At 42.2% G+C, this 26,151-nt stretch overlaps 1 protein-coding gene across 1 annotated transcript in view; it reads left to right on the top strand.

Moving 5' to 3' along the window:
• Positions 1 to 26,151, top strand: part of ARFGEF3 (ARFGEF family member 3) — a 236,678-nt gene that overhangs the window by 134,019 nt on the left and 76,508 nt on the right. The window contains exons 15-18 of the mRNA XM_030198524.1: positions 6,981 to 7,146; positions 20,712 to 20,819; positions 22,038 to 22,253; positions 22,669 to 22,779. Coding sequence (XP_030054384.1) covers positions 6,981 to 7,146; positions 20,712 to 20,819; positions 22,038 to 22,253; positions 22,669 to 22,779 — 601 coding nt within the window. The remainder of the gene's footprint in view (positions 1 to 6,980; positions 7,147 to 20,711; positions 20,820 to 22,037; positions 22,254 to 22,668; positions 22,780 to 26,151) is intronic.

A 26,151-nucleotide genomic window follows, 5' to 3' on the forward strand; every position in this document is an offset into this window, starting at 1 on the left:
ATTCGGGGGAGGGGGGATGTTCGAGAGACCACATGGCATGCAGGCGAGAGAGGGAGAGACCAAATCACTTGTGGGTCAAGGCAGAGTTCTTCTGCCCACCCATGTTGGGCCCAGGCCCACCCAAAATTGGGTATCTGGCTACGCCCCTGCCTGGCATTATTTTTTTGCAGCAGTAAGGTAGTTTTGTTTCAGGCTCTCTTTTTTTGAGCGTTGGGGAGGAATACAAAATGACCTCATTAACATGAGCTTGACTCTCACTAGCATGCTATGTGCATCGTTCAACTGTGCGCTCGTTTATTCCCAAGCTCTGGGCCTCTGAACATTCTGTGCAAGTAAATGCAGGCGCTAGTACTGCTCTAATGGCCTCTACTGCCCATGTTTACTTTTGAGCATCGGAGCCTCAGAGATAATCCTCAGCAAAGGTTTCCAGTGACTAACTTGATGGTGAGGAAGAGAGGTGGTGGGGGGGGGGGGGGGGGGGGGGGGAGAGCAGCATCTAGCCAGCCCTGAACTATATAGAATTTTTCTTCATTACCTCCCTAGCAGTTCTCAGATTCACGCAATCTCTTTTTCTGATGCCCTGGGACATAGGCTGATTGCTTAAGTTGATGGTGCACCAGAACATTTGCTGCTGCTGTGTGAGTCAGGATCAAATTAAGTGTCTGTTATTAAAATGAGAGGGATATTGAACTTCTAAGCCTATATCTCCCTATGCACTAAATTACAATAACTTTCTCATAACAATGTAGTTATAAGAATATTAATGGAGTTGATCTGAGGGAGTGGTAGAGAAAAGGCTAGCATGCTATAACCCTACATCATCCCCAAAGTCACATAAAATACATGTTTTTATTTAGGGTTGCTACCCTACCCAGGTCAGCCAAACATGCTGATTCATTCCTTGTTTCATCCCCCCCACCCCCTCATCTTTGCATGCAGGGAGTTGTAGTTCTAATGTTCTTAGCGCAATCAATGAGAAAATCAGAATTAGAAATCCATACATGCTGTGGGGAAAAACCATAATTAGATCGGCCTGAAGGTTGCAATCCTATCTTTCATCCGCCTATCTGTAATTAAGAACATAAGCCTTCCATACTGGGACAGACCAAAGGTCCATCAAGCCCAGTATCCTGTTTCCAACAGTAGCCAATCCAGGTTACAAGTACCTGGCATTATACCACAAGAGTAAAATTGATTTTATGCTGCTTATCCTAAAAATAAAGGAGTGGTTTTTCCCCCGAGTCCATTTTAATAATGGCTTATAGACTTTTCTTTTAGGAAACTATCCAAACCTTTTTTAAACCCTGCTAAGTTAACTGCTTATACCACATTCTCTGACAATGAATTCCAGAGTTTAATTACATGATGAGTGAAGAAATATTTTCTTTGATTTGTTCTAAATTTACTACTTCATAACTTCTTTGCACGCCCCCTAGTCCTTGTATTTTTGGAAAGAGTAAAGTGATTCATGTCTACCATTTCCATTCCACTCAGTATTTTATAGGCTTCTATCATACCTCCCTTCAACTGTCTCTTCTCCACGCTAAAGAGCCCTAGCCTCTTTAACCTTTCCTTATAAGGAAGTCATCCCATCTCCTTTATCATTTTTGTCACTCTTCTCTACCTTTTCTGATTCTGCTATATCTTTTTTAGAGATGCTGTGACCAAACCTATACACAGTATTCGAGATGCAGTCATACCATGGAGCAATACAAAGGCATTCTAATATTTTCGGTTTTGTTCTCCATTCCTGTCCTAATAATTTCTTCTTAGCCACTGCTGCACTCTGAGCAGAAAGTTTCAATGTATCATCAACGATGACACCTAAATGCTTTTCCTGGGTGGTGACTCCTAATGTGGAACCTTGCATCATGTAGCTATACATTGGATTCCTCTTTCCTACGTAGTATGGCTATTCTGTCGAAGATTGTGCATGACAAAAAAAATTCTTCTGGGTCAGAGTGTTAAGTTATGCATGTAATGTTAATCTAGAATCCAGGAGTACACCTAGAATTCTTATAATTGGAGAAAAAGTATGTTATCTGATTAATTATTACATCATCTTCTTCTTCTTTCAAATAATTGCTGATGAGAAGTTTATTTTCTGCATTAAGTTTCAATTTATGCAGTTCCAACAGCTTCGCACAGTATCCATCACACCCTGTAATAAACTAGAGTGTAAAGACACAGAGGTGTTAATAGGAATTAACACTGTTAATGTCATTCGCATAACTGTAAAAATGAACCCCCAGTTTTTCCAAACAATAACCTAAAAGATGCACGTAAACATTGAAAAGAATAGCAGACAAGGGGGAACCCTGAGGGACTCCACATGAATTGATCCATCTGTTTAACAATTTGTCATCCATTTTAACTCTGTATGAACATTGTGTAAGGAATCCCCAAAACCAATTATGACCCTGGCCAACAATGTCCATGCTGTCTATAATGTGCATTAAAATGTTATGATCCACTAAATCAAAGGCACTAAAAAGATCAAATTGTAATATCAGTGCCTTTTTACCTTCACACAATAGTTGACGTACATTATCTAATAAAGAACAAACAACAGTTTCAGTACTGAAAAATGACCTGAAACCTGACTGAGAAGAATATAAAATATTATGCGGTTCCATGAACTCTGTCATGGAACAAAACAACCAGTCCTATCATAAGCTTGATTTAAAAAAAAAAAAAGTATAAATGATATTGATCTATAATTAGAGACCAGATGTCTGGATTCTTTATTATTTCTTTATCATTGAGTTAATTATGATTTCACCTAAGTCAAATGGAAAATGTCCCGTGGCCAACTGTGATTGTAATCAGTACAGTAAAACAGTAAAAAGACCCTTGAAGTGACTAGAAGCAGCTTTAAATATACTTGGTGGACAGTGTATTGTAAAGTGGATTAATATTAGACTAGGTTATAGGGCACAACTCCATCCAAATTTTATCAGCAGAAATCTGATTAACGAGAATACAAGGGAGTTCCCTGTCAGAACTACCATTGAAAATTTGCTATCTAATTTGAGGTATTTTAGAACAAAAATAGTCATCTAATTGAAAGCTGTAGGACCTATATCATAAATAGAGAACAGACAAGTATTCAGTAATAGTCATGTCTGATAGTACTTTAAACAGTGAGTTGGTGTCCAGTGACTTGCTATTTATCAGTTTTGAATAGTAAGTTTTTCTCTTCATTTTAAGCATAATTTTGCATTGTTTATTGAGAGAGGAGTTTTTAGCCATAGATGTTCCAACTCTCCTACAGTTACGTTTTAATTCTAAACAACTTGTCTGATTTCCTGGATCTTCTAGTTTTAAGTTTAGAAGGAGCTAAAGTATCCAGAATTTCACGATAGAAGTTATGCCAATCTACTACAAAATTTAGTTAATGTATTCTCACTACATCTATCAAAATTGGACCAAAAGGAAACACCATCAATAGACCCTCTTGAAACACATGTAACTTTTTGAGGAGGCTTTTTCTTTCTAAATACTTGCTTCCATTTGATATTAAACTGGAATAAAAAAATCATCAGACCAGGGAACGTTAAGGCAAGTTCCATCTGTCAAGGAAATTTTTGAGTAATCAAAAGGTAGAGGTGAAGCGGCTAAATCAATTTGAAGTCATTTAATATGAGTTATTACGTTCCCAGGGAACCTGCTAATTTAATGTTTCAAGAAAGAATAATAAATCTGTAACCCCAGGAAATTTATCTGCTTCATCTAAATGCAGATTAATGTCACCTAAAAGAAGATTAAAATTAGAAAATATTGAATACCAAAAAATAAAATCATAAAATATGTCTTTAACTTTAGACCATTTGTTAGGTGGGGTATAGAATAAGGAGCAAATGCATAAATCAACACGAGAAGGATCCTGGATCTGATAGGCAGTTAATTCTAAAACTTGAGAAATATGTGAATCTATAACCTCTGTATAAAAAAAAACTCTTACAAATTAAGACTGCATCTCCTCCTCTTTTCTTTTCCTTACAAGGTACCTTAATTTTATACCCTTGGGGGAGGGGGGCAAATTAATTTAAGGGATCCTTTTCTGACGTTATCCAATTTTCAGTTAAGAACAAACATCCTAGTTGGTTCTCTACTATTAGATTCTTAATTATGTGAGACTTATTTCCCACAGACCTAGTGTTAACATTAGCACAGGGAACAGGAAGGTAAGATTGATTTTCTTCAGATTTTAACAGATATCCAAGATTTAGAAGATAATTTTACTAACTTTATAACGAACAGTGGAACTATGCTTGTTTCGATGAGGTAAATGCCTACCTGTATAAAGTTGCAAATTATGTGAAAGTGATCAGAGCAATCAATCAGTTGTCTATTAATTAATGAAGTCTGCCTTGTTTTTACCCAAGGACATGAGTATTGTATAGTTGGAATAGTATTAACTTCACACAACGAGTCTAACCTACAAATAATAGTAGCACTATAAAAATCCACCTAATCCACTGCATTGAGAAACAATAGAAGTAAAAACACAGAGCAAACAAGTTTGCAAAGTGGAGGGGCATAATCGAACGGGGCGCCCAAGTTTTCCTGGGGCCATCCTCTCAGGACGGCACCATGAAGGGGCGGGGAAACTCGTATTATCGAAACAAGATGGGCGTCCATCTTTCGTTTCAATAATACGGTCGGGGACGTCCAAATCTCCACATTTAGGTGGACCTTACAGATGGTCGTCCCTAGAGATGGTCACCCCCGATTTTCGGCGATAATGGAAACCGAGGACGCCCATCTCAGAAACGACCAAATCCAAGCCATTTGGTCGTGGGAGGAGCCAGCATTCGTAGTGCACTGGTCCCCTTCATATGCCAGGACACCAACCCAGCACCCTAGAGGGCACTGCAATGGACTTCAGAAATTGCTCCCAGGTGCATAGCTTCCTTACCTTGGGTGCTGAGCCCCCCAACCCCCCCCCCCAAAAAAAAAAACCACTCCCCACAACTGTACACCACTACCATAGCCCTAAGGAGTAAAGGGGGGCACCTACATGTGGGTACAGTGGTTTTCTGGTGGGTTTTGAAGGGCTCACATTTACCACAACAAGTGAAACAGGTAGGGGGGTGGGCCTGGGTCTGCCCGCCTGAAGTGCACTGCACCCACTAAAACTGCTCCAGGGACATGCATACTGCTGTCATGGAGCTGGGTATAACGTTTGAGGCTGGCAAAAAAAAAATTGAAGTTTTTTTTTTAGGGTGGGAGGGGTTGGTGACCACTGGGGGAGTAAGGGGAGATAATCCCCGATTCTCTCTGGTGGTCATCTGGTCAGTTTGGGCACCTTTTTGAGACTTGGTTGCAAGAAAAAATGGACCAGGTAAAGTCGCCCAAGTGCTCGTCAGGGACGCCCTTCTTTCCATTATTGGCCAAGGACACCCATGTGTTAGGCACGCCCTAGTCCCGCCTTTGCTATGCTGCCGACGCCCCCGGGAACTTTGGTCGTCCCCGCGATGAAAAGCAGTTGAGGGTACCCAAAATCGGCTTTCGATTGTGCCGATTTGGGCGACCCTGAGAGAAGGACACCCATCTCCCGATTTGTGTCAGAAGATGGGTGCCCTTCTCTTTCGAAAATAAGCCTGATAGTATACTACTTACATTGTCAACACAATATATAATAGAATATTTTAATTGATAGTGAAGGGTAAAGCAAAGATGGAACATAAGAGAGTAAGAAGAGTTAGAAAGTAAGGTGACTAATTTAAAGAAAGGTGCGGATGAGGTCATAGAGATGGCTAAATATTATCCCAGCTAGGGTAGACATGGATAAACATGTCCTACTGCAGTATGTGCAGCCCGAGTCACTCCTTGTGTGTGTGAGTGAGACTAACAAGTTAGTTACTTCTTCCAGTAAAGGCCTGGTTGAAGAGCCAAGCTTTCACCTGGTTCCTGAAGTAGAGATAGTCAGTGTTAAGCGGAGCTTTTTAGGCAATGCATTTCAGTGTGTGGGTGCTACTCCAGAGAAAAGGCTCACTTTCGGGTAAAACATCATGTAATGTCTTTTGGAGAGGATGTGGTTATTGATAGTCCTTGAGAGGACCTTAGTTTTCTTGGTGGTGTGTAGAGGATCATCCTGTTCTTCAGGTACTCGGGGCCATTTCCTTTAAGGACCTTGAAGATCAGACATAGTTTTAAATTTAGCCCTGTATTGTACTGGTACCCAATGAAGTTTTTGCAAAAATGGTGTGATGTGGTCACGTCGCTTACAACCTTCTATGAGTCTCGCTGCTGCATTCTGAATCAACTGGAGGTGGTGCAGGCCCTTTGTAGTCAGACCATTGTATAGTGCATTGCAATAATCCAGTGTTGATGTTATCATGGCATGCACAACTGGGATAAGATTTACCTTCTCCATGTAAGGAGAGAGGCAGACTAGCTGTCGCAAATAATAGAAGCAGCAGCTCTTGAAGGTTACTTGGAATTGGGGAAATCAGGGTTAGTGAATCTAAGTGTATTCCAAAGTTCTTGACATGATTTGAGGTTGAGTTCATACTTCCCAAAAGAGATTTTGATGTCAGGTGTGTATCCACTTGTGTTAGGGACCCAGAGAAGCTTGGTTTTACTTGGGTTCAGGCAAAGTTAGTAGTGTTTAGCCCATATTGGTTGCTGTCCTCAAATGCAAGACGCATTTGGAAATGTATACTTTGCTAACTCTTCATACTTTGCAAAGTTCTTTAGCTGTAGGGGTGGGTGGCTGGCTGTTATCCAGGCTTAGGAGAGTTTATTTTATACATTCTTTAAATTAGAGGTTTGGATTCACATTTAAGATTTTGAATTTCATAACATGTCTTTGGGACTGTTTTTTGTATTGCTTACAGTTTGTAGTTTGATTTTTGTTCTTTCCTCAATAAAAGACCTCTATAAAAAAAAGTTTTTAATCTTTAGATGTGCTTCTGCAGAGGATGTCATTTTACCTCCAGTCACCTCTTTCCCTTGTCTTTTCTGTATTGCAGAAAGAATTTATGAAACAGGTGCAGTCCAGTGGCGTGCTGATGGTTTTCTCCCAGGCGTGGATTGAAGAGCTCTATCGTCAGGTGCTGGACAGGAACATGCTGGGAGAATCTGGTTGCTGGGGAAGCACAGAGGAGCACTGCCTCCCTCTCATCACCATGCTGACTGGTGAGTAAGACAATGCATGCCCTAGCACTTCAGTGAAATTGCAGGACTGGGGAGGGCAGGACAGTGGTTTAATGCTGATGACACAAGAACATCCTACTCCAGTGTCTGAAATGAATCTCAACACCTGCAACGGTGTCTTGCTTTCAAAATGGCTTCTCATGTTCTTTAGAAATGGTATGAAAAAGTCTAAGGTGACTAAGGGGATAAGTTATCAACGTGGACTACTATTAAGTTGGGTTAATTTTTACCACAAGTCGGGTTATTTTAGCACAGGGTCTCATTGTATAAAATGAGACCCTGCACTAAAACAGTCCAACTTAACAGTAGCCCGTGTTAACAACTTCCCCTCCCCCCTCCCAAGTTTAAAAAGAAATTAAAATTCCTAAATATCTAAAATGTTTCAAAACTAGGAGAAACTTTTCAGCAGCGCTGTGACTTAGGAGGAAGATGAGCTCTGGAGGAAATAAGGCCAAGAGAATTTGTAGCTTGTGGGTACGTTCTTAATCAGGAAGCAATATCGGATTCAGATTCCTCTCTCTAATATGTCAGTTGTAATTACATAGATGCATGGCAACCTTGAATGAAATTATCACAAGAGGTAATTGTTGTTTTTTTAATATATAGAAATTATGAAAAACTAACCCCCCCTCCTTTTTTTTTTTTACAAAACTGTGCTAGCGTCTGCCAGAGTTGTAATGACGACAGAGCCCATTCAAAGTGAAATTATGAAGAAAAAAAAACTAAACCCCACCCCCTTTGCCAGAGCGGTAATGCCAACATTTACCACCCGGCTTTGTAAAAGGGGGGGAGGGTAAGGCAACAGTGCATCTCACTGACTGCAAACATAATTATGTTAAGATGGCAGCGTGATGGGGAGACTTAAAAAATAACAATTTTCTGGACCCATTTTAATAAACACTCAGAAATGGTAGTAGGTTATACATGTATTTGAGGACAGTATTTTGGAGTTTGCAAGTCCAGAGACTTGGTAGAAACAACAACAGAGATTCTCGTTGTTTGTTTGGTTGGTTGGTTGGTTGATATGTTTTTTCAATTAAGCTTTAATTTATGTTACTTTACTAAGATGTTAAGAAATTAGCATGTCTCTAAAAATTATTATTTTTGTGTGCATCACGTACATGAAGAGATAGTGTTATGTGAAATAAACCTATAATTTCCCCAGCTGGCATCCTTTGTGTTTACAGCTTCTTGGCAGTGTTTTACATCAAATTTATGTAGCCTGGCACTCTTTAATCTTTTTCCTATGCTCTAGAATCCAAAGGAAAAAAAATCAGTAAATAGTAAGCTCTATAGTAACAGTTATTACCTCAAAACAATGTTCTTTCATGCTTAAATCATATACACTTATGGCCTGATCTTAAAGGTCCTATTTTTACCTACATTTACAGAAAATTTGGAGCATGTGTAGTTTGCAGCTTCTTTTCCCCACAGAATGAAGAAAAAGGCTTCATAATTCGCTATTTCAGATTCCTGTTTTACCCTCCTGAAGAAACTTATTTCAGACTACAGGAGACACCTGGCAGCACTGAGTAAGGCAGTTAGAGCCCGACTGAAACCAGGATTTTCGGTTTCTGCTGAAACCGAATTGGCAGCCGAAATTGGTCACTACTAAAGACGAAAATGAAACTCCGACCCACCAGCGTCGGGCCTTTCCTAGGCTTACCGTGTCGTTGGGTAGTGGGCACAGGAACAGTCCCCATTTGCGCCTGTGCACAGCAGGCTCCTCCTTCAAAATGGCTTCTGGGACTTTCACCCACAGTCTCGCCAGACTGCTGCAGGAGGTCCTGGCGGCCATATTGAGATTGCTCCTGTTTAGTCTGGTTCCAATTGCAAAATCACTATCATAACTATTTGTAACCTCATCAAAAGAAATTGTACAATGTGATACCTGCCAGCAAGCTTTCTCAGGAGTAGCCCACACACTCTGGAACTTACTCCCAGAGGGGCTGTGTCTAACTCAAGACAATCTCTACTTTAGGAAGCAGGTGAGAGCCTAGCACTTCTCCCAAGCCTTTAATACATATGGAGGGGCATTTTAGAAAGGAACGTCCAAGTTCCGATTTGGACATCCTTGCAAAATGGCGAAATACAGGGGTGGGGAAACCTGTATTTTCGAAACAAGATGGACATCCATCTCTTTAGTTTCAAAATCCGTCAAGGACGTCCAAATCCTTAAATGGACGTTTCTGACTTTCGGCGATTTTCGAAACAAAGACGTCCATGTCAAAAACATCCTAATGCAAGCCATTTGTATGTGGGAGGAGCCAGCATTTGTAGTGCCCAGGTCCCCCTGTCATGCCAGGACACCAACCGGGCACCTAGGGGGCAGTGCAGCGGACTTCATAAAATGCTGCCAGGAACATCGCTCCCTTACCTTGTGTGCTGAGCCCCCCCCCCAAAAAAAAAAAAAAGCCCACTACCCACAACTATAAACCACTACCATAGCCCTTACAGGTGAAGAGGGGCACCTATATATGGGTATAGTGAGTTTGTGTTGGGTTTTGGAGAGCTCACTGTTTCCTCCACAAATGTAACAGGTAGTGGGGGGTATGGGCCTGGTCCGCCTGTCTGAAGTGCACTGCAGTACCCACTAAAACTGCTGTCATTGACCTGAGTATGACATCTGAGGCTGGCATGACATATTTTTAAAGATGTTTTTTGAGGGTGGGAGGGGGTTAGTGACCACTGGGGGAGTAACGGGAGGTCATCCCCAATTCTCTCCGGTGGTCATCTGGTCATTTCGGGCAACTTTTTGTGCCTTGGTTGTAACAAACAGGTTTGGGTGAAAACATCCAAGTGTTCGTCAGGGACGTCCTTGTATTTTTGATTATGGGTCAAAGATGTCCAAGTGTTAGGCACGCCCAAGTCCCGCCTTTGCTACACCTCTGACATGCCCCCTTGAACTTTGGACATTCTTGTGATGGACTTCCGCTAGAGACGTCCAAAATTGAGTTTCGATTATACTGATTTGGAAGTCCCTGGGAGAAAGACGTCCATCTTCTGTTTTATGTTGAAAGATGGACGTCCTCTTTTGAAAATGGACCCAATGGTGACTAACTACACATTCATCGCTTACCTAGACTAGCTTGCTATACATGCTGTGACTTACATCAGTTCCTTATATCTTGTTTTAACTGTACAAAGAATTTGCCTTGAGTTTAGCCACTCATCTATTTGTCCCGACTGACTCTGTACTACCCATCTATATATCTGCAGTTGGCCCCTTTGCTACATGATAAGCTATATTATAGAAAAGCATTAGCATGATAGCTATGTTATTTAAATGTTCTAATCCGTACTTATTAGGTGTTTCATTGGTATTTTGCTGACATCATATTATATCTATTATTTGAATGTTCTTCCATTCTGCCTGTTAATGGTATTGTGCTGATATTTATCGTTCTTCTGTTGCATGGTTGTTTTGCAGTGCACTAAATATGTATATTTTTTATGCTGTTTTATGGTAGTCCTATTATTGTTTCTAAGTTTACCTCATTTATTGTATTTATGTTTCTGTTTGGTCATTTTACTATTGTTATGCTGTTAACAAAATTTGTAAATTTTATGTTAAACTGTACCTGCTGTGCACCACCTTGAGTGAATGTCTTCATAGTGGCCATTAATAAATCCCAATAAATAAGTAAATAAAATAAAATAGCCTCCAGGACCTCCTGTGACACCCTCACGAGACTACCGTGGGAGGTCCTGATGGGCAAATTGAGATTGGAACCAGTATATAAACAGGAGCAATCTCCAGTCGCTTCTGCTTATGCCTGTTCCAATCTCAATATGGCTGCTGGGATGAAGTCCCAGAAGCCATTTTGAAGGAGGAGCCGCACCAGTCAGGAATGAATGGGCTTTGTTCCTGCCTCCAAAGAGGCCACTAGACCACCTTGGTTTCTTAATGTAGGCCCGGGGGCAGCAGATAGTGATTGGGGGGGGGGGGGGGAGGGGCAGCAGCAGAGAGTGATAGGGGGGAGTGACTGTTTTTGCTGAAAATGCACTGGCATTTTCAGCTGAAACCTGCATCCAGATTTTGGGCCAGTTTTGGTGCCAAAATCAAAATTCCATCAGCCTCGAAAGGCAGTCTGTATGTGGACTGCTTTCAGCCAAATACTAGTCCATTTCTGTGTGTGTTCAAGGGCACTCTGAATACTAAACTGTTCTCCCAGATTTCCTGGTAACGTGTTGACTGCTAGTAAATGACTGATGCTACCTGTGGCCCAGTTCAGTCGTCTATGGCCTCTGCAAGGCACCTCCTTCATAAAAGAGACATACAAACAGCTTGATGTGTGCCATACTTTGTACCAGAGTCTGGACAGACAGCTGATGCTATCCACACAGTCCACAGAAAAAAATACTACTTGGCAGCAAAATTAGAACAGATAACTTGTAAAGCTGCCAGAACTGACTTCACTAGCTGATGCTTTCTATACCTGCCCCCGAACCTAGTTATTGACATATGAAAAGAACACGGTTATCACTGCCTGCAGAGATCAGGCATTCATAGACAGATGCTCAGAAGCAAACACAGGCACTAGAGACCATTAACATTGGGCTAGCGCCTGCATTTACTACCGCAAAATGTTCAGAGCTGGCAAGCACGTGAAATAACGAGCTCACCATCTCCGAATGCAAATTGCATTCAATCAGGCTTTTAGGATATCCAAAATGAATATACATGAGATACATTTGTATGCATTACCTGCATTGTATACAAATCTATCTCATGTGAATTAATTGCGAGTATCCTAAAATCCTGAGTGGTTGAGTGTGTCTCGAGGACTGGGTTAAGAACCCCAGCCTTAGGCTCTCAACCAGTCTCCTTCTCCTGTCCAAGTTTTTTTCATATCCAGAAAATACTATAGTTGTGAAGTCTCAAAGCAAAAGTTTATTTCACAGTCAACATGTTAAATATACACATAAGACTATTTCAGAATGAAGGACACCCCAAGAGAGAGAGAAAGCCTCTTGGTACATAACAAGAAACATTTTTCTTCTATCCTGCATAACCCTACACAGGTGTGGGGAAAAACAACAAACTTTCTGGCTCATAAATTTTTTAAAAAACCCCAAAAACAGGCAAACGACTGAATTTCTGTTGTTTCGAGAATGATGCCTGGCGCCTGTGCTGAAGAGTTGTACGTTAAGCATGGCTCTTCAGTACATGCCCAGAATGCAAGAGAGGGGAGGAGAGAAGAAGTGCCAATTAGAAGGGAAACCTAAACGAGTGGACAGAGATTGCAGTACCGCCCCCGGGGGAGAAGCCAGATTGCCCCAACTGTGCAGCAGTGCTAACGAGTGTCCCAGTCCCAGCACAGCCACCCCTCAAGTATGAATGAAGAGACTTGCTTGCAGCCAGTCAGTCTGCGTGATCAGTGTAAACATGAACTCCTCGGCTGCTGTTCTTTTTACCCTGCAGTAATCATGCTCCAGGTGGATCACAACTGTTCATGAAGAACTAATGTGCTTTGCAAGCAGGGAACAACCCAAAATGCTGAGGCACTTCACTTTACATTAAGATTAGGAGCAGGTAACCTATGCACACGAATGATGGGAAAAGCCTCTTACACTCTAATGCCAGCTCTGAACTGGCGTAGGGTTTGCAGCAGGAAGTACCCTTCTTATTCCTTTCTGTGCTCATTTCTTCACTCCGGGCCTCTGAACATCCTATGCCAGTAAATGCGGATGCTAGAGTGGCGCTAATGGCCTTTAGCGCCCGCGTTTACTTTTGAGCATCGGAATTCCAGCACATAACGATGTTTGTGTGAGAAAACCAGCGGCGTGCCACATGCGGAGTAAAACTAGCAACGTTGTGCTAATGAAGTCAACTGCTATTTGTAAGGTGTGCGCCTGACCTTCCAAAATAATTTGCACCTTCATTCTGTTCTTGTGCTCAGTTTTTCTCTCTTGATTATGAGCAAAGGTACTGAGTAGAGAATGACACGGGGATGGGGATCTGCAGTAACCGTGGGGATGGGGACGGGGACAGATCCCGTGGGGACGGGGACAGAGCCCACAGGGATGGGGACAAACTTTGTCCCCGTGTCATTTTCTACTTTGAAGCCTGTTAATGAACTGGACTGTTATGTATATTTAAGTGGTGCCTACAAAGATATTTTGATTTTTTGGAAAAACAAGCAAACATACTGGCCACAACTAGCAAAATGTGCATGGTAGATCCTGTACATCCTGCTACCAGCACATCTTCTAAGAAGACAACTTCTATTCCAAGAAGGACTGTGGAAGACAGGAGAGCTAGATTGGATCCTGAGATTGTTGATGATTTCTTATTTATCCACAGATTAAAAAAACATAACAGTGCTTTATAGGGCATATTTTTCCCCTCTAGGGCATATAGAACAGGTTGTATTTTATACCCCTAGACATTTTAACAGTGTGAATTAGGATTCCTTGGTGTAGTAGAAATCACCTATTGTTGGGGTTGGAAGGGTAGAGGGTGGTGCTGGTGGGAGGGTTTATTATAGTTGCTCATTGTTATTATTGTTCTCTATTTGTAATTTATACACAACAGTTGCACAGCATATTGTTCCTTTTTATATTTTAATAAAAAATATATAAATATAAAATCATAAGTGTTCGAGGCTTCTGAAGATGAGGACAGAGCCCACTGGGACGGGGCGGGGATGGAGACAGGGCCTGCGGGGATGGGGTGGGGACGGAGACAAACTTTGTCCCCATGTCATTCTCTAGTACCGAGACATTACCAGTCTGATTCTTTGCTTAACGCACACAAGGAGGTCTGCAGAAGGAAAATGCTATGGAACAAATTGAGCTTTAGAAGAATACATCACCAATGCTGGGGAGACAAATGGGAGATGAAAAGGAGAGGACCAGGAAAAGTCCCTGCATCTTTCCCTGTCAGGACCGATTTTCCTTTTGCTGTTTAATCGCATGGCTGTCATGCATCTCTCCCCCAATTACAAAATGTGCTGAAGGGTTTGCTGCTTTGAATGCTTCATTACATCTAATTGGCTGAGGTCAGTCTTGCTTGCAGACTTTGCACCTTATAAGTTAAGAGCTTGGAACATATTTGATGAATAGAAATGAGAAACTGTGACTGTTTGAATACAAATGCCTGGATCAGACTGACTTCATATTACATGGCATTGCTGATTTTTTTTTTTGTTGTTGTTGTTTTAAATCAGGCGTTATTCTGACATAGCTGTGGAGGAACAGTGACTTGGAGACAGAGCCATATAGCTTTTATCTTATTAGCAAAGTGTGGTAAATTAGGGCTACTGGAATGGACTGTTTCAAAGGATCTAATTGTAATTTTGAATAGGAAGTAACATAGTAGATGACGGCAGAAAAAGACCTGCACGGTCCACCCAGTCTGCCCAACAAGATAAACTCACGTGTCATTTTTTGTGTATACCTTACCTTGATTTGTACCTGTCTTTTTCAGGGCACAGACCGTATAAGTCTGCCCAGCACTATCCCCACCTCCCAACCACCTGCCCCGCCTCCCACCACCGGCTCTGGCACAGACAGTATAAGTCTGCCCAGCACTATCCCCACCTCCCACCGCCAGCTAAGCTTCTGGGGATCCCTTCCTTCTGAGGAGTGAATTGCGAGAGGCAGGGAGGTTAAGATTTAAGCTGATCTGTTTTGTTTTATGATAGTTATGCTTTGTCACTTATATTATAAATTCACATTCTACACTCCTTGGCATGAAAGCCAGAAGATAAATTAATTTTCTATATTTTCTCCTCGTTTTTCTCCCACCTGATGACAAGTCAAAGTGCTTTTTACCAGTTCCCTCTCTGGACGCAAGCTGGAGTGGAAGCTTCCTTCAGGACCAGACCTTCTTGGTGTCTCCTTTCTAGTAGCAAAGAGTGCCAGCCATTAAATTCCCTGCAAATCATGCAGTATTTCAAAATCTATGGCAAGCTATAAATTGACTGAGTTTTCTTCTCTGATTCAAGTATCCATGCAAAGAAAATTCACCCCTACCTGAACTCTTAGGAAAGATCAGCAGGTCACGTATTGAATTTTTGTCAGTTATTTGATAATCAAAGAGGCAGCTACTTTGATGAATTTATCTGGTAGCATGTATTGTGGCCCTTTTACTAAAGTTTAGTTTGCGCTAACAGACATTAGCATGTGCAGTGCCACGTGGTCCATAGGTATAAAACAGGACACGCAGCATTTAACATAGAAATGAAGAAAACTGTAGGTAAAGACCATTTGGCCTATCCAGTCTGCCCATCCATACCATCTACTCTCCCTGTCACTCCCTTAGAGATCCTATCTACTTGTCCCAAACAGGGGCGTAGCCACTTCGGCGGGAGGGGGGTCCAGAGCCCGAGGTGAGGGGGCACATTTTAGCCCCCCCTCAGTGCCACTGACCCCCCCCCCCCCATTGCCGACCCCCGTCGCCACCCCCATGACCAACTTTGACCCCCCCCCCCCCCCCCCGCCACCAACCCTCCCCCGCTGCCGCATTCTTCTACCTTTGCTGGCGGGGGACCCCAACCCCCACCAGGCGAGGTCCTCTTCTTCCTTCGTTCTGTTTCTGAGTCTGACCAATAAATCAATAACGTCATTGGTTGGAAAAAATCTTCCAAATACTGCTTCAAGTTCTACAAAACAGAGAAAACCCTTACATCAGTACTTATCTTCACTGGAATCCTGATAGGCCCTGCTATTCTTTTAAACTTTTTTCTTCTTCTTTTTTTTTCTATTTTACTCTTTAATAATTTATGTTAGAAATCGGAAGATGGGCGTCCTTCTCACAGGGTCGCCCAAATCGACATAATCGAAAGCCGATTTTGGGCGTCCCCAGCTGGTTTCCGTCGCGGGGACGACCAAAGTTCATGGGGGCGTGTCAGAGGCATAGCGAAGGCGGGACTTGGGCGTGCCTAACACATGGGCGTCCTTGAACCATAATGGTAAAAAAGGGTGCTCCTGAAGAGCACTTGGACGACTTTACCTGGTCGTGTTTTTCTTACGACCAAGGCACAAAAAGGTGCCCGAACTGACCAGATGACCACCAGAGAGAATCGGGGATCACCTGCCTTACCCCCCCAGTGGTCACTAACCCCCTCCCACCCTCAAAAAACATCTTTAAAAATATTTTGTGCCAGCCTCAGATGTCATACTCAGGTCCATCACAGCAGTATGCAGGTCCCTGGAGCAGTGTTAGTGGGTGCAGTGCACTTCAGATAGGCGGACCCAGGCCCATCTCCCCCCCCCCCCCCCACCTGTTACACTTGTGGTGGTAAATGTGAGCCCTCCAAAACCCACCATAAACCCACTGTACCCACATCTAGATGCCCCCCTTCACCCGTAAGGGCTATGTAGTGGTGTACATTGGTGGGTAGTGGGTTTTGGGGGGGGGGGTTGGGGGGCTCAGCACACAAGGTAAGGGAGCTATGTACCTGGGAGCAATTTAGGAAGTCCACTGCAGTTCCCCCTAGGGTGCCCGGTTGGTGTCCTGGCATGTCAGGGGGACCAGTGCACTACGAATGCTGGCTCCTCCCACAACCAAAGGGCTTGTATTTGGTCGTTTCTGAGATGGGCGTCCTTAGTTTCCATTATCGCATAAAATCAAAAACAACCAAGTCTAGGGATGACTATCTCTAAGGACGACCTAAATTTTACGATTTGGGCATCCCCGACCGTATTATCGAAACGAAAGATGGGCGTCCATCTTGTTTCGATAATATGGGTTTCCTCGCCCCTCCACCGGGACATTTTGCGAGGACGTCTTCAGCAAAACTTGGGCGTCCCCTTCGATTATGCCCCTCCAAATTTCCCTCAAATTAGAGGTATTAAGTAAAAAAAAAATGTTAACATCTACATTTGGCTATCAAGCAGCATATATTTGGAATACTTTTCCTATTTTTTTAAGGTACTTTTAAGGTACTTAATTAATTATTATTAATTAATTATTCATCATGTGATTTTGAAGAGATTTTTATTTTAAAAGTTTCTTGCAAGGCATTTGCTTCAATGTGTATGTAATTTTAATTTTTCAGTGGTAACATCATAGAAATAGGTATTTTAATTCTTTTGTAACCTGCCTTGGACAATAAGAATATAAGCATTGCCTTACTGGGACAGACCGAAGGTCCATCATGCCCAGTATCCTGTTTCCTACAGTGGCCAATCCAAGTCACAAGACCTGGCAAGATCTCAAGAATAAAAGATTTATTCCTCTTATCCTAGAAATAAGCAGTGGATTTTCCGCAGTCCATCTTAGTAATGGCTTATAGAGGGAGGGAGAGAGATGAGGCTGCTATGTTTTGGGGGCGAGACCAGTTTTGGCTTCAGTTTCAGAAGAAACCGAGCGGCAAGTTTCAGCCACAGATTCAGTTTTGGTCTGCCTCCAATTTGGTGTACTTTACTATCAATTTATGGATCCAACTTCTCCTATATAAGCACCCAACTCTGGAATGCACTTCCAAAAGCCGTAAAAACTACGTACGACCACCTCAACTTCCAGAAATTACTAAAGACCTACTTGTTCGAAAAGGCATACCCCACTGACCTAACTTAAGTGCCTGAACCCAGCAACACAAAGAAACCTAAACTTGTAATGAACACTATGATCACTATATAACTTTCCTCTCTACGATTCCCTGATATGTCTGTACATATTTATTTCATTGACAATAACATCACTCTGTATTGTTTTCCACTGGAGGTGGCTATCACCTCAAAGTACTATGTAAGCCACATTGAGCCTGCAAATAGGTGGGAAAATGTGGGGTACAAATGTAACAAATAAATAAATAAATTGTTAAACTGGTATGAAATCATCCCATTGCTCTAGCTGTTTGTTTCTCCCCTCCCCCAACCATTAGGAGTAGCTTAATGGTTAGTACAGTGGCCTGAGAACCAGGGGAACCCTGTTTGATTACTGTTGCAGCTCCTTGTGACTCTCCGCAAGTCACTGAACCTTCCATTGCCCCAGATACAAAATAAGTACCTGCATATAATATGTAACCCATTTTGATTGTACCACAGAAAGGCAGTAGTATATCAAATCCCATCTCCTTTCCCTTACCCTTACTTATACATTTTAAATCCTTAATCCAATTTCATTTACATTTCTGCCGTACATAATAGTGCACTGTATGATGATTGTCTCACATGTTTCATGGGCCGTCCATGTTCACTTCTCTTAGACTCCGAGTTCAGTTCAGAATGCATTGTGGCGTTGTTGAGTAGTTTGAAAGCTGCCTTACCATCTCTGTTCAGAGAAAGAAACTAGCTGTTTTCATGTAATGACATTAAATTGGACCCGGTTTGATTCTGTTTTGCTCCATATGGTATTTTCTTGTGTATCTTTGCGTTGTCACATGTCTACTTGCCAACAGGGCATCTCCCTTGAAAAACAAAATACAGATTTCATTAAAAATAACCTGCAGCAGCATTCTCCAATACATGTAAAACAGTCACTCTCTTATCTCCTGCGGGGGCATTTAATTTTTGTAAACTGGTGTGACCAATTTTGTCACTGACAAAAATAATTATTAATCTGAAAAGTGTCTTTACCAAGTGAATATGTCCATGGAGGAGTAGCCTAATGGTTAGTGCAGCAGGCTTTGATCCTGGCAACCTTGATTTGATTCCCACGGCATCTCTTTCTGACCTTGAGGAAGTCATTTAACCTTCCATTGCCTCAGGTACAAAGATTTTGAGCCCTCTAGGGACAGAAAAAGTACCTGCATATAATGTGTACACAGTGCTGCATACATCTAGTAGTGCTATAAAAATGATTAGTAGTACTGTAAAAGTATTCAAAACTCCTCTCCACTATGAATGTTCTGGTTGATCTTGAGCAGGTCACGTTATTTAGTTTATATATTTGTTTTGCTGTTCCACCAGAATTCTATTTGAAAGAAGGAGGTGTATCCTTAATTTTTATTTTATTTTATTTATTTATTGCATTTGTATCCCACATTATCCCACCTCTTTGCAGGCTCAATGTGGCTTACAATATATAGTGGAAAGTGGAAATGAGATTAGAGTTAATATTAGTGTAACAGAAGTATATTGGGTAATGGAAAGTATGATGAAGATATAATATGGGGCACTGTTAACAATGCTTACTAGATATATGTGGGGGTTTTCATATGTTTTAGTCATTGTGGTATGTCTTGTCGAAAAGATGGGTCTTCAGCAGTTTTCGGAAGTTGGTCAGTTCATATAATTGTTTTTTTCTCTATAATATATATTTTAAAATGTAAAACAGATGGAGAAAAAAAACTTGTAAGTGCTGTAAACCCCTAATACATTACAGTAATATGATCTGCTATTGCTTTTATAACACTATCAATCCATCAGAAATGCCCTGCCTAGGGCAAAGCCAAGACTCCAGCATTTAGAAGCTCTCTCTGTACTCTTATCCTGCTGTGTTAAGGGAGGATTGTACCTAAGCAGGAGGTGTTGCCTTCTAAGAAAATGCCACTGATAATTTAGTTGGTGATCAATGGAATCTATCACAACAGCCTCTGTTAGCCTGAAATGTGGAGTTATGTAAAAAAAAATAAAACAAAAAAAATGGAGCAAATTGTCCCTGGAACACAACAGAATATTTTCATGCGATACCAAAATAGATATTCAAGATATGCTTTCTGTCGCCAGATATTCTACCATCTGTTTGGCTCAAAAATTTGAAAGAATGGAGACATGTAGAATGTAGTGGCTTATTGTTCTTGCTTTGGAAAAGATCTTTTCAATGGCCATCTGGTTTTATCTTCCACAGATTTTCCTAATTCCCTGTTACAATAAGATTTCCAGGCCAATTAGAAATTAAACCTCTCCTCCCATTGGTCCTTGAAGCCCGCACTGTCACAGTGAAGCTGGACTACGTAGGCCAAAATGTATTGAGACATAAGAACATATTTTTAGTAAAGAAAAGTCACAGTGTCCCAGAAATTGGATTGCAGCTTGAGTTTTAAACCTTAGCACATAAAATATACATTGAGTGAAAACATGTTGACAGGAAATGCAAAACATGGTACTTAGAGTTGATGTCATGTTAGAGAAAATGGACCTACTTTTATTCCCACAGCTGAACCTAGGATTTCTGGCGGATATTTACCTTTATTATTTAGATTGTAAGCTCTTTTGAGCAGGGACTGTCTCTTTGTATCAGATGTTCAGCGTTGCGTGCGTCTGGTAGCGCTATACAAATGCTAATAATAAAATAATTAACATATTATTTTTCAACTGTATTTCTGTCCAAGATTTTTCAATAAACTATGGTTAATTACCCTATTAATGTGTACCTTTTTATTATCCCTTTTTTACCTACAAGATTTCCTTGAGTAATTCAGAGTATGAGTTAGAAGGCAGGCCTCTTGAAAAGTAAAGTCCTTCAATATCACCTTAATGCCAGAAAAGGGTTACCCCCTTCTTTTATTCACCCCGAACCACTCATAGGCCTGGTGTACAGCCTTTTCTTTGTTCTAACACTGCTTCCAAGTCTTATTACATTCACAGATCTCTGCATTCCTGGGCATTTTCTGGAGTCCAAACTAATGTTTGGTGTGCTCTTGTTTTGGCAGATATCGATGGCTTGGGGAGCAGTGCAATAGGTGGGCAGCTGGTGCGATCGGCATCGCCACAATCACCACTCACTCATGACAGGAACATAGATAATTCAGTTGTGGCAGGTACTATCTGGCTTTCTTTGGCCCTCATGCTCTTGCACTGAAATTGTGTGGCGAAATGTAGAGCTAGTTACAGGAGCGGAAAAAATACCTTTTTGGTTGGGAGGGGACAAACTAACCAATTTATGCTCTTCCGGCTACTCCTTTCCTTAGTTCCCTAGTGGCTGATGCTGAGTGGGGCAAAAAGTTGATAAGGCCTTTGGCCCACCCAGTTCCTGTGTAGATAGGTACAAATGCGACCTTATATAGAAGTGCCATGCATTAATTGGCAATTTAATGTAACTTAGGGCCCTGTTTACTAATGCGTGCTAATGTTTGTAGCATATACAGTGAAACCTCGGTTTTCGTCGATAATCCATCCGAAAACAATCGGCGAAAACCGAGGCAATTAACGAGGACGCCCAAAATCAGAAGAAGAACGTCCATCTTCTGTTACAAATTGGGAGATGGACGTCCTTATTTTTCGACGAAATCCGAGGCAACTGATGAAAACCGAGACAAATTTCTAGTCGAAAAAATCAATGAAATCCAAAACCAATGAAAACCGACGTCAACAAAAACTGAGATTTCACTGTATTCCTATGGGTGTCTCCAGCATTAGCGTGCACTAATTTTTAGCTCATGCTAAAAATGCTAGCACGCCTATAATGTGGCTTAGTAAACAGGGCCCTTAATTTATCACAGCAGTCCTGTTACAAAAGTCAGTAGGAATGTAACTGTGAACTAATGTTTTACTCTGCTTTGTGTAGTTTCATAGATGTGTGTAGATAAAGTGCACTGGTCATGAAATTACATAACTGTGAAATTTTCAGTTGTTTCGCAGTAACAGTTCCCAAATTAAATATTTGCACCAGGTTTATTTGATTGTAGTGAATAGGATTTTTGTGAGTTTTTATTTATTTATTTATTTATTGCATTTGTATCCCACATTTTCCAACCTTTTTGCGAGTTCAGTGTGGCTTACAATATGAGTTAAATGTTGGAAATACAATTTGTTACAGATTGGTTCCACTGTGATTGACTGTGAGCAAGCAAGAGGGGCTCTTCTGGAGACAGCAAGGCATAGTTGAATGATACTTGGTACTGCATAACCCTATATACTAAGCACAGAAGATCCAAAAGAAATGAGAGTGCTTGAGCTGGGTTTTAGACCTTATTCTCTGGCTACTGAAAAAAAGTGGTCACTTGCCACTAACCCGCTTTCTGTTGTTCCTGCTACAGGTGTCGCTTTTGCCCGTTATATTCTGGTTGGCTGCTGGAAAAACCTGATTGACACCTTGTCCACCCCATTGACTGGTCGCATGGCAGGAAGCTCCAAAGGGTTGGCGTTCATCCTGGGGTCTGAGGGTTTGAAAGAGCAGAACCAAAAAGAGAGAGATGCCATCTGCATGAGCCTCGATGGCCTGAGGAAGGCTGCCCGCCTCAGCTGTGCTTTAGGTACCTGGAGAGAACTGATGGTCAACATGTGGCCTTTTCTATTTTTGCTCTGAAAAATTGGAGAGTTAAGGGCAGTGACGATCCTAGGTTAGCTGCCACCCGGGGCGGATCGCCGATGCGCACCCCCCCCCCCCCCCAGGTGCATTCTTAGCTGTTGGGAGCAGCCGCGCGGCTCTCGGCTCCGCTGGCTCCCTGCTTCCTCTGCCTCGGAACAGGAAGTAACCTGTTCCGGGGCAGAGGGAGCAGGGAACCAGCGTAGCCAACAGGCGCGTGGCTGCTCTCTGCACCCCTCCGGCCTGATGACGTGACCATGAGCCATTCAGGGTGTTTGTGCTCTAGAGACTGGGATTACAGCCATTAAAGTGAAAATGGAACTGGAACTGTTTAGTAAACAACGTGGGTTTTGTTGTTGCAGGGGTGGCGGCTAACTGTGCATCAGCACTGGCTCAGATGGCAGCTGCATCCTGTGTTCAAGAGGAGAAAGAAGACAAAGAATCCCAAGAGCCTGGCGATACTATAGCACAGGGTAAACGCAGGGTGTGACTCAACAGAGAATCAGTTTTTAAACTACTTTAATTAGAGGAAGGATTGTAAAGGGAGATGGTGAAGAAAAGCAATGAACAAATACTCTTAATGTAGTATTTGTAGAATAAAGAGATGGAAAAGGCCCACAGATAAGTCACAGGAATACAGAGGGTGGGGGGTAGGCTGCTGACTATTAATTTAGGAGTCAATGGCTCAGACAGGATACATCCTATGAAATAACTGCTACCAATCCCTCTGTCAATCCTATTTGGGCACTCTTGGAAGGTAGGAGTTGTTCCAAAAGATGGACAGCTGTAATCCCTCTGCAAAGTGGGAACAGAGGAGTTGGCTTGACTTAATAATGGAAAAATGAATGAAACCAGTAGTAATAAAGGAAATCATAAATATATCAAATTCAGTAGATCACAGGATCCAGCACAGCATAAATTCTTTTGTGTCTTATAAAATGGGTCTAGAGAGAATCCACAAAAAGTGGAGAACTCAATAGATCCCACGAGGCGTGAAATGAAAAATAAAAAAGGTGGGAATATAAGCCAGGCTATCCAAAGAATGGAACCAAATTGTCTTTAAAAAACCAAATTTTAATAATTTTCAAACAATGATAATATAACAATCACACATTAAAAATGACTCATTTTTTATGTTTCAACATTTTATTGATGACAGATCAAAATAGCAACATTTCTTACAATGTGAAAATACTAACATCCAAATCTCACATGACAAATCTTGGCTGGACATTGTTTAGAAGCAACTGTAGCCATCAAACTTTTATACATTACCTCATCTTCAAGTGTACCCCTCCCTCCCTCCCCCCCTCCTCCCTCCCCTCCCTCCTAGTTTACACTGTGTTTATTGCAATTTTTTCTAACTTAAATTGTCATTCTGGTCCATCATAACTTATTGAGTACAAGACTTCTACCACGATGTGTAAGAGTATTTATAAAGGGTCCCCAAATCTTTAAAAAATGATTTTTCCTTTTGTAGGAGCCTTTGACTTCTTTCATCTCCCACATCATCAGTTGGTGTATTTGATTTCTCCAATGCCAATATTCAGGAGGATCTGATGTAGTCCATGACTGCAAGATACATTTCCTTGCAAGTAAATACACTTTGCGGCAAAATAGCTTTTCATCTGCTTTCATTCCCCTAAAGGAGTCCGGGCAATCCAAGACCAATTGTATAACCGTTCCCCGGACTCGCCCGGACACCACGCGGGACACAAAGATCTCCACATTTCTCCAGAACTGTTGTATTTTTATACATTCCCAAAATGCATGAAAGTAGGTATTTTCATTATTATTACATTTCAAACAGATGGGCGTATGTATGCCTCCCGCTCTAAATAATTGTACTTGCGTAAAATAAGCCCTGTGTATAACACGGAAGGCACATTCTCGATAAATCGCTCCACTGATCAGTTTAGGAATTCCCTTTATGTGAGCTACGATGTCCCAGTTGGCAAGACTTGTCCCCACATCTGCTTCCCATCGTTGCCTAAGCTGGGCTAGCCCTGCCCCAGGTCTCAACAACCATAACTTCCTGTGAAGTACAGAAACGGATGGGGCCTCAACTGAGATCTCTGTGAACAGCTCCTGGATCTTCTCACCCAGGCCATTTGTTAATGCTTCAGCATCTAAGGTCCTGATATAATGTTTCAACTGACAGTGAGCATACATATCTCCCCATGCTAATTCTCCTTGTTGGAATAATTGCCCTAAGTTTTTTATCTGACCTTCTGCATTAACCACTTGTCCTATATTCCTAATTCCTGCCTGTGTCCACCTCTCAAATGCCTGGTTCGTTAATCCGGGTAGAAATCCTGGGTTCCCCACAATGGTTAGAAGTTCTGTTGTGTGTACGTCTCCCCCCAAGCACTTCCCCAAGAACTTCCATGCTGTCTGCAGTGGGCTTAACAGCTTTGATTGTCGAATAGCCCTTGGTAATGTTGTTCTGTTTGTGTGCAATAAAGATATCAATGTATAAGGTTTAAATATCTCTCTCTCCATGTCAATGGGTGTGTGATAATCAGTGGAAAGTACCCAGTCCCTAACATGACGCAAGAGACATGCTATATTATAATATTGCATATTAGGTAACCCTAGCCCTCCTTGTTGCCACCCTCCCCATAGGCACGTTAAACGCGCTTTGGCCTTTTTATGTGCCCAACAAAATTAAAAATGACTCATTTTAATGTGTGATTGTTATATTATCATTTGTTTGAAAATTATTAAATTTTGTTTTTTTAAAGACAATTTGGTTCCATTCTTTGGATAGCCTGGCTTATATTCCCACCTTTTTTATAAAACGGGTCCCCACAACTGGCTCCAATAGTTCACTAATAATGATGCAGAATTACACCAGCTCGAAAGGTGGTGTACATGTACACTATGAGGGTGATTTTATAAACCAGTTTTGCACATAGAACACTCTTATGAAATTAGATCACACCTAAAAATGTATGTGGTGCAGCCCAGTGCCTATTTGTAGAGTAGGAGCACTCAGAGGCGGAGCTTGTGCGGAGTCACAGTTCATATGTGTATTTTATAAAATCCATGTGTACATTTACACCTGTTGCCAAGAAAACATTACATCCACGGGATCAGTGTTAATCCGGCAATGGTCAGTGTTTTGCTGACCGCTGCTGGTGTTCTTCCTGGATATTTAGTGTTGGGCCATGTCCGGACTGTGGCATTGAATATCCGGTTTGTGCAAAGCTGGCTAATGCAGAGCCAGTTAAGTCGATATTCAGAACTAAAGCAGCCATGGGTTGGTGACAGTGGCGTAGCTATGGGGGGGGGGGCACGGGGGCCTGGGCTCCCCCCCAAATTAGCTCTGGGGCCCCCGGTTTGGCTGGTGGGAGTCCCCAACCCTTGCCAGCTAAAGTGTTTGTCCCGCGCTGGTCTCACGTTGCACAGTGACTGAAAACAGAACAGGGCGCCAGGCAATGTGAGACCAGCACGGGACAAATGCTTTAGCTGGCGGGGGTTGGGGACCCCTGCCAGCCAAGGTACCTTTGCAGTGGGGGGGATGCGGAAGCGGCGGCGGGAAAGCAGTAGCGGTCACGGGGGGGGGAGGAAGTGATGGCGGGAGGGGGGCGGTGGGGAGGCTTGCCAAAATGTGCTTCCCCACCTTGGGCTGTGGGCCCCCCCCCTCCTGTCGAGGTCTGGCTACACCCCTGGCTGGTGAATAAAGATATAACTGTGATTTATGCAGCCTCATACTGAATATCAGCACTTAACCGGCCAACTGCTGACTGCCGCTGGAACACCCCCAAAGTATCCAGTTTTCACTTAGGCGTTAACCACTAATTTTCAGCGGCAGGGGCGGACTGACCTTTTGAGTAACTGGG

The sequence above is a fragment of the Microcaecilia unicolor genome, chromosome 3, assembly GCF_901765095.1.
Source record: "Microcaecilia unicolor chromosome 3, aMicUni1.1, whole genome shotgun sequence".
Taxonomy (NCBI): Eukaryota; Metazoa; Chordata; class Amphibia; order Gymnophiona; family Siphonopidae; genus Microcaecilia; species Microcaecilia unicolor.